This window comes from Durio zibethinus, chromosome 9, assembly GCF_047325235.1.
Source record: "Durio zibethinus cultivar Kanyao isolate XHJ-2024 chromosome 9, ASM4732523v1, whole genome shotgun sequence".
NCBI classification, from domain to species: domain Eukaryota; kingdom Viridiplantae; phylum Streptophyta; class Magnoliopsida; order Malvales; family Malvaceae; genus Durio; species Durio zibethinus.
Genome location: NC_143170.1, coordinates 9720551 through 9728331, shown reverse-complemented (window position 1 = coordinate 9728331; position 7781 = coordinate 9720551). Strand labels below are relative to the sequence as shown.

General features: G+C 27.0%; 1 protein-coding gene across 3 annotated transcripts in view; it reads left to right on the top strand.

Moving 5' to 3' along the window:
• Positions 1-1626: 1626 nt before the first annotated feature.
• LOC111310974 (coiled-coil protein) overlaps positions 1627-7781 on the top strand; it is a 40900-nt gene continuing 34745 nt past the window's right edge. Inside the window, exons 1-3 of one of the 3 annotated variants that reach the window (XM_089765811.1) lie at positions 1627-1872; positions 2102-2345; positions 2593-2884. In XM_089765811.1, the coding sequence (XP_089621937.1) occupies positions 1701-1872; positions 2102-2322 (393 nt within the window). In that variant the 5' untranslated portion in view covers positions 1627-1700 and the 3' untranslated portion in view covers positions 2323-2345; positions 2593-2884. Of the gene's footprint in view, positions 1873-2101; positions 2520-2592; positions 2885-7781 lie in introns of those variants that run through there. The other 2 variants (XM_089765812.1, XM_022910358.2) reach the window with 2 other exon arrangements.

Sequence of the window (7781 nt, the reverse complement as noted above, 5' to 3'; positions counted from 1 at the left end):
TTGGCAACATGGTATATTGTATTTTTTCTTTTTTACCACCCAAAGTATCTAAAAATTTGAGTGGTCTCAAAAAGGTTGAGTAGTTTCAAGTTATTTTTGATTTAGAAAATTAAAATAATTTCGGAACTCTAAAAGAGATTATTTGTAAACTTAGCAATTCATGCATTTATATTATATTCAATATAAAAATTACGTATTATAAGTGATATCGATATAAAAATATAAAATATATATTTTTTGTTTTGTTATTACTAAAATTTTAAATCGTTATTTTTGTAGTTTTTATTTGTATTATTTTTGTATTTTGTTATATTATCGTGTTTTAAATTATTAAATTTAATCGTTTCTAACATTGTCACATATTTATTTCATTATAAATAAAAATTTTTTGATAAATTTATAAACAATTATCTAGTTTATATATATGTATTAAGATAATGTAATATAATATATAAATGATTGGGGTCTACAATAATTAATAAAATCCCTTAAAATTTTTTAATTTTATTATTAGAATATTAATTAATTAATTAATACAATAATATGAAAATAATCTTCTTAAAAATAATCACAATGTCTTTTAATTATATAATAATTAAATGATATGTGTCCAAATTGATTGTAATGTTTTTCTTTTTATAATCAACTAAAATTATTATAATATATTTTCTATCAAAATTATTAAAATACTCATTTTATCATAATTAATTAAATTTATTGTAATGCTCCTTCTATCATAATTATAGAAACATCCTTTGATCATGATTAGTTAAAATTATTATAATATTTTTTTACCATAATTACAAATATATCTCTCCTATCATATTAAAATTATTAGTTTTTTTTTCTTTTAAATTAACTTGAATGGATAATGATATTAGTGGGTTTTAATTCTATGTGTAAATGAATTTAAATTTGATAATTGATCAATATTTAATAAGTAAATATTAAAATATTACAATATTAAATTTGATAATTGATAATGAATAAATATTATATCAATAAATTGGATTATTATATATTATTGGATTTGATTTAATTTATATAATTTTTTAAAAATAATTTTTTCATTTAAAATAAAAGTCAACACTTATCTAATCGCAACTACGTGGTATAGTCAAAACATCAAAAATTTTTAAATTTTTTAAAAGGTTATATTTTCCAAAATAAACAATAAAAAATAATAAAATACTAAAAACTTTAATTTTTTAATTTATTATTGAATTAAAAATTAAAAAAATTATATTTTATCAAAATAAATAAAATTTTCAATTCGAACATAATCAAGTAATTTTTCTAGTGATCATATACAACAAAACATTTAATTTTGATGAAATTTAAATTCTATGAAATATATAATAATCTTACATTTAAATTAGTTTTTTAATATTTGAAACCTAATTAAATTTCTATCTCAAATTTTATAAATAGAAAACAGGACTGTTAGCATTTAAAGTAATCTTAATTTAATATAAATTAATCTGAATTTATATAATTTATATGCTTGGTTTTTCGTATGACCATTCTTTTTACGAAGTTTTAAATCGGTAAAAATAATAAATAGTAACAAAATTAAATACCAAGCTGACCGAGGGGATAGACATATAAAATCCCGCCACCCCCTTTTTTTTTTCATTAAACCCTAAACCCCTATAAAGTAGAGGAAGCAATGAAAGAAGCTCTATTTAGAATTTAGGAACATGTCTTTTTTTGCTTGCAGATTTCTTCTCTCTTTCGCTAAATCTAATACTTTCAACTCACTTCCCAAGCAGCACTCACTCTTCTTACTCGCCGCTTTGACTCGCTCCCAACTCAGGTTCTACTCCTCCGAATTCCATTCCACCAAAGACGACGACGACGTTGGTAAAAATGGTAACCCAATTTTTAAACTTACTTTATGTTTCGTTGTCGATGAAATTTTAGAATAGAAAATGAAAGAATATTGTAATCTTACTATTGTGCCTATCTTTTAAAGATAAATTTTTTTTTTACTGTTTTCATCTGTTTTAGCATTCCCTCGAATTGAAAGATACGTAAAGAGGAGTTTTTTTTTTTTTTTTTTCACAATAGTAATAGTTGAAAATGAGATGGTTTTTGCCAGAGCTAAGAATGCGAATACAGAAGTTCTTTGATGGTGATGAAGACGCTATACCTTCAATTTTTGAAGGGATTCTAAAGAGGAAGTTGTCAGGGAAGCATGAAGAGAGTGATGATGAATTGATGAAAGAGATTCGCCGCGAACGGCACCAACCTCTGGATGATGTTGTGGAACAAGAATTCGACTCCGATTTGACTGAATCTTCTGATACTGATGGAGATTGATGCTTTAAAGAGCATAATTGCCGGTCAGTAAGTTGCATAACTCATAGCACTTTAGTACTATTTAGAGATGCCTTCTTTTTTTTTTTTTTGCTGTCAAATTGGATGATTCAACAAAACACCAGTACCATATGAAGATGGAGCTTGATATATTTATTTAAATGATCAAGGGAATATAGCACTTTTACTGTCTTCTAGAATTCTGGTGTTTATTTGATTATTTATAGCTTTGATGTCTGGTGAAAGAAACTCTTTCTGTTGTGAATCTAATAGGCAGATTCTTTGATGCTACAAAGCAGTGCGAGGGGACTTGTCTAACTCAACCAGAATACTTCAGTTAGACTTATCGGTCACTTATCATCTCACTAATGTATCCATTTTTCATAACTATTTGACATATATTTAGAAGTTGGGATGTTTTTAGAAAGGAATGACTTTCTTTTAGTCATTAATTAATTATCTGGACAGAGTAACTTGTTGGCACATTCATTGCTAGATAGATGATGCCATGCATCTCACTGCCAGGAAAGTTAATAAATCTCCTCAAAATATCTATTTGCTTCCACTGGATGATGCATTCAATGCCTATCTCTATTCATTTTCCAAGCTTAATTGATTCAAAATGTCACAAAAAAAGATTTAATGAGGATTTTAAAATATCTTAAACAAAAAGGATGTAATAGAACTTGTTATCCTAATCATTCATCTTTATGAGCAAAGCAAACATGTTCACTAACTACAATCAATTAACTAATCTAGTCAAGCATCAATACAAATTCTTAGTCAATTCTAAAACTTCAAATTAACTATAAATTTGATTTAAAAATCATATCTCTTTCACATCTACTAAATTCAACATATAATTAAAAAAATCACCTATACAATATATTAAAATTATTCCAACTCAATATAATTTTGCTATTTGGGATTTTAATGCATAATTTTGTGCCAACTAAAATTTGGCATAAACTATTATTTGGAGGGTAATTGAGGCCATTTTTTTTTTGTTTAGGGATGGTTTAGAGTTTCAATCGACTTTAATTGAGGTATTTAGGACCTTAACTATGGCTCATTTACGTGAGCATATCAACTACAATATTGTAGTACAATTAGTCAATCATAATTTAGAATTGTATGGGAACTATCAAAATTTTATATGAAATTCATACTTATAAGTTGTTAAACCCTATATAATTCTTTATTATGATCGGATAAATGTAGTATTGTAGGAAAAAGAATTGTGAGTAAAATACTACGACTACTTTTAATGGGTTTAATTTAGTTGTTAAGCCATCAATTAAGGGATTTGGGTGAGGATGTTTAATGGGGTTAATTTAGATCTTTAAGCCATTAATTAGGCCAATAAGTGAAGATGTTTCATGTAGCAAATTGTTATGTTTGCTTTTCAACCACTTATTTGTCTGTTGCTTTTAACATTATTTGATTGATAACCAATGATATATCTTATTTTTTTTATTGTACATGCCTATATTTTGTTATATGTATTCTTATTTATATTTTGTTTGTATATTATATAGATTTATTTATTGATTGATATATTTTGATTGAATCAAACGCACACAAAACCTTCATTTTCCACAATGAAATGCGGGCTTTCACTAGTAATATATTGACAATAGCTGTGGAAAAAGCAGAGTATATCATTGAGATTAAAAGTGATTTTTACTTTAAAAACTGTTTTTGACTCAATTTCAATGTTGATTAACAAAAACAAAGTTGTGATTTTCCATTTAAAAGTGTAGTTTGTAAAACCAAAGTTAAGAGTTTTTAAAGATATGTTTTTTTGGTTCAACCATAATTTTTGAATAAAATAACTTTAGTATTCTTATATTTCTAAATTTTTATTATTATTTTTTTTCACATTTCAATTCATTGCAGAAATTTCACAATAATGTCATTACATCAATAATGATGCTATCATGAATAAAGTTAGGACATTCCTTAACCCAATACATTGACTCTCTTAATGAAAATGCATATTTTGTTAGCAGGTAAGCGGCATCATTAGCTTTTCTCCTCACATGAACTGTTTTGCATGAGTTGAAACCCTTCATCATTAGTTAGGCATTTTCTATCAAGTTTCCAATGATAGACAAGTTTTTGGTTCCCTCATTCAGTTGTTTTATTATGTTAAGGGCATTTCCTTCTAACAAGATTGCTTGAAACCCTGTCTTTTGCAAACACAAGTGCATTTATAGATGCTATGCATTCGGCCACTGAAGGTTCAAAAATCGTAATTTTGATAATGAAGGTAGCACCTAATATGCTTCCCTTGTGGTCCCTAATGATCACTCCACTTCGACCAACTTTTTTCGCCTGTCTTAATTTTCCATCAAAGTTTGCTTTGACATAAAATGTGGGGGGTGAACTCCATCTTTCGACCTCTTTAGAACCTCTTCCATCCCTTGCTTCGTTTTTCTTCTTGAATTCTTGTAGATAACTTTTGCAAAAGTTGCAGTTTCAACTGGTCCTTTATATTCATTTTTTTATATAAGCATGTTCCGGCAAAGTGCTTTCAAAACTGCCTTGATCTTTTTTTTCTACATATGCCGCCAACCACCCACTGTTATCTCGAGACACTTGATTTGTCCAATATGCATCTACCATCCCAACCTTCCACACATTTTTAGAATAATCACATTCTGCAAAAACATGCAAAATTTTTTCTTCTGCCTATTTACATATCTGACATAATGGTTGTACTTTTATGTTCCTTCTCGTAAGGTTTTTATAGATTGGAAGTACGTCATGTTGTAGTCTCAACCAAGTATCTTAATTTTGTTAAGGATGGTTAAGCGCAAGAGTTTTTTCCACAACTTACTTTTCTCTCTCTCCAGCTTTACTAGTTCTTCTAAATTTTGCACGTGGGACATCAGTATATGATAAGCACTTCGAACAATATAAGATCCATGTCTATCCATCCTTTAGATTAACTCATCTGCATGCTCAAAATGACAAAGAGGAATAGACCTAATCATGCTTACCTCCTCTTCATTGAACAAGCTTTTAATCAACTCTAGGTTCCAACTCCTTATTAACTAGTTAATCAAATCAGACACTTTTGCATCCCATTATATTTGGTGTTGATTCGGACAAGAAACAATAAAGCCATTTGATGGGAGCCATTTATCAAACCAAATTCTTATAATTTGGATTTAAATTGCAGTCGAGAATGTGTTTTCGATCGTGTTACGTTTTTCTTGGTTGTAGTTATAATAGATATTATTGCGGTCATGAATATTTTTCAAATTTGCACATCTTGTTATAAAACATAGTAATTATAATTATAATCATAAAAATTCATTTTTCATGATTTTTAAAATAATTAATGATACCTTATATTATTTTATTTATATAAAAAAATTATTTACAAGTTTTTTATATTATTGTAAAATATTCACGTTTGGAAATTAACAACTTACAAATATCAAAACAATAAAATCATTAATAAAATCCAAATCAAAATAAAAAATCAAAATTAATATATTAATCATTTAATTTTTTTCATTTAAATTATAATATAAAATCCCATTCAAATTTACATTAAACTTATTCATCTCAAATTTCTCAACCTAAATCAAAATTAATTTCAAAAACATTTCAATTCTAATCAATTTTTTCTCCTCTAAAATTTTTCCCTTAAATTAAAAAAAAAAAAACCAAATGTTTGATTGGTCAAGTATTGGCCAAACTTAATGCCACTAAACTCCCCATTACACTTAATTATTTCTTTCAATTAAAAGAGCAAAAGAACCTTATGCCCTTGTATCCTCCAAAAGTCTCGTTTGACTCAAAATTCTTCATGTTTTTCTCTGAACTTTTACTTCTTACAATTCCTAAAAACCATCCACTAATCATGGCAACCAACCCGCGTCCAAGCTTCCACCTTCCTTTAACTTTCCATCCAATCCATGCCATGGTTTATTTGATTTCTTCTCTAATACAACCACCACAGCCCCACCCCAAACTTATGCCCATAGAGTGCTCATGGATGGTTTTTGATATTTTAAAGTTTGAAGCAAAATCTCTCTAAGATTTAAGATTATCTAAGTCCTACATTACAAAAATTTGCAAAAACTTAAACAAGGAAGAAAAGGCAATTTTAAGTTTTTTATTATTACTTGATTTTAATAATTTTTCCTTAATCTTTGATTGAGGCTGATTTTTTAATTGAGTTGTTGTAAATTCAGGATTCTTTTTTTTCGTGTGTTTAGGGCTTTACTTTGTTAATCTTTAATGCTTGATAATGAAAATTTTTCTTTCTTTTTATATTAAATTTTGGAAAAAAAAGGGAATAGCTTCGATTGCATCCCGTTGTTGTTGCTCTTTGCCACCATAGTATTTTTTTGTGGTCGTAATGAACCACTTAAGAAGTGAAATTTCTTCATATCCAATATTTGTTGAATAGCAACAGCAAAGGGTCCCAATTCGGCAAAATAACAATTATAATTTTGCTATTACTCAACTATTTCAATCCATGGGCCATTACCCACCCTTTATCTTATTCTAGCCTTAAGTACCACATTTGCCTTCCATATATTCCTTCATGTGTAAGATAAATTGACACCAATGTTCGTCTTAAAAAAATTTCATTGTGCTTATTGAAATTCATTCAAGTTTTGATATATAAAGTGAGAAGTTTGACCATATAGAAGCCTTAAAGTTTTTTTTTTTTTTTAAATCCATTGCCAAGTTTTTGAAAACATAAAATTAAGGCAATAAGGTCAAACATGTGTAATGAATATTGTAGTTTGTGTTGTAGATACCTAATTTTGTTCGAAAAAAATTCGATTATTTGTTAAACCCTTAAAATTTGACTCAAGCCAAATCCAACATTTTTTTAATTTTGACAAGTTTTTAAGATTAAAATTGGGATCGATTTGACCTAAATACCCTAAGGTCAAATTTGATCAAATAAAGTCAAACTTGATCAAATTGATAAAAAAAAGATCAAAATGGTTAGAACTCATGTCAACTTTCAAAATTCACAATCAATTGGACTCAATGTGATTTTAAATTGACATTCATGATTTTAAAGTAATAAAAAGTCTGGTTACATTTCGAAAAATGTAAAATTATCAAAATACCTTTAAAGGTATTTTTGTAATTTGACATTCTCGAAGTCGAATTTTTGTAAAACCTCAATATCATAATTAAATCTTTTTTAATAATTTTTGAAGCATTAAAAGCATTGATCACACTTTATGAGGTGTAAAATTACTAAAATCTTCTTAGGGTATTTTTATAAATTGATCTTTTTCAAAGTCAAAATTTCGCGAAAAGTTTTAGATTATGAGTTAATATTATTTGATGATTTTTGGAATATTGAAAATTTTGATCGTACCTTGAAATATGTGAAATCACTAAAATACTTTTAGGAAAATTATTGTAATTTGACTTTCATGAGGTGGTTTTTTGTGAAACGTTTCAAATCATGTTTT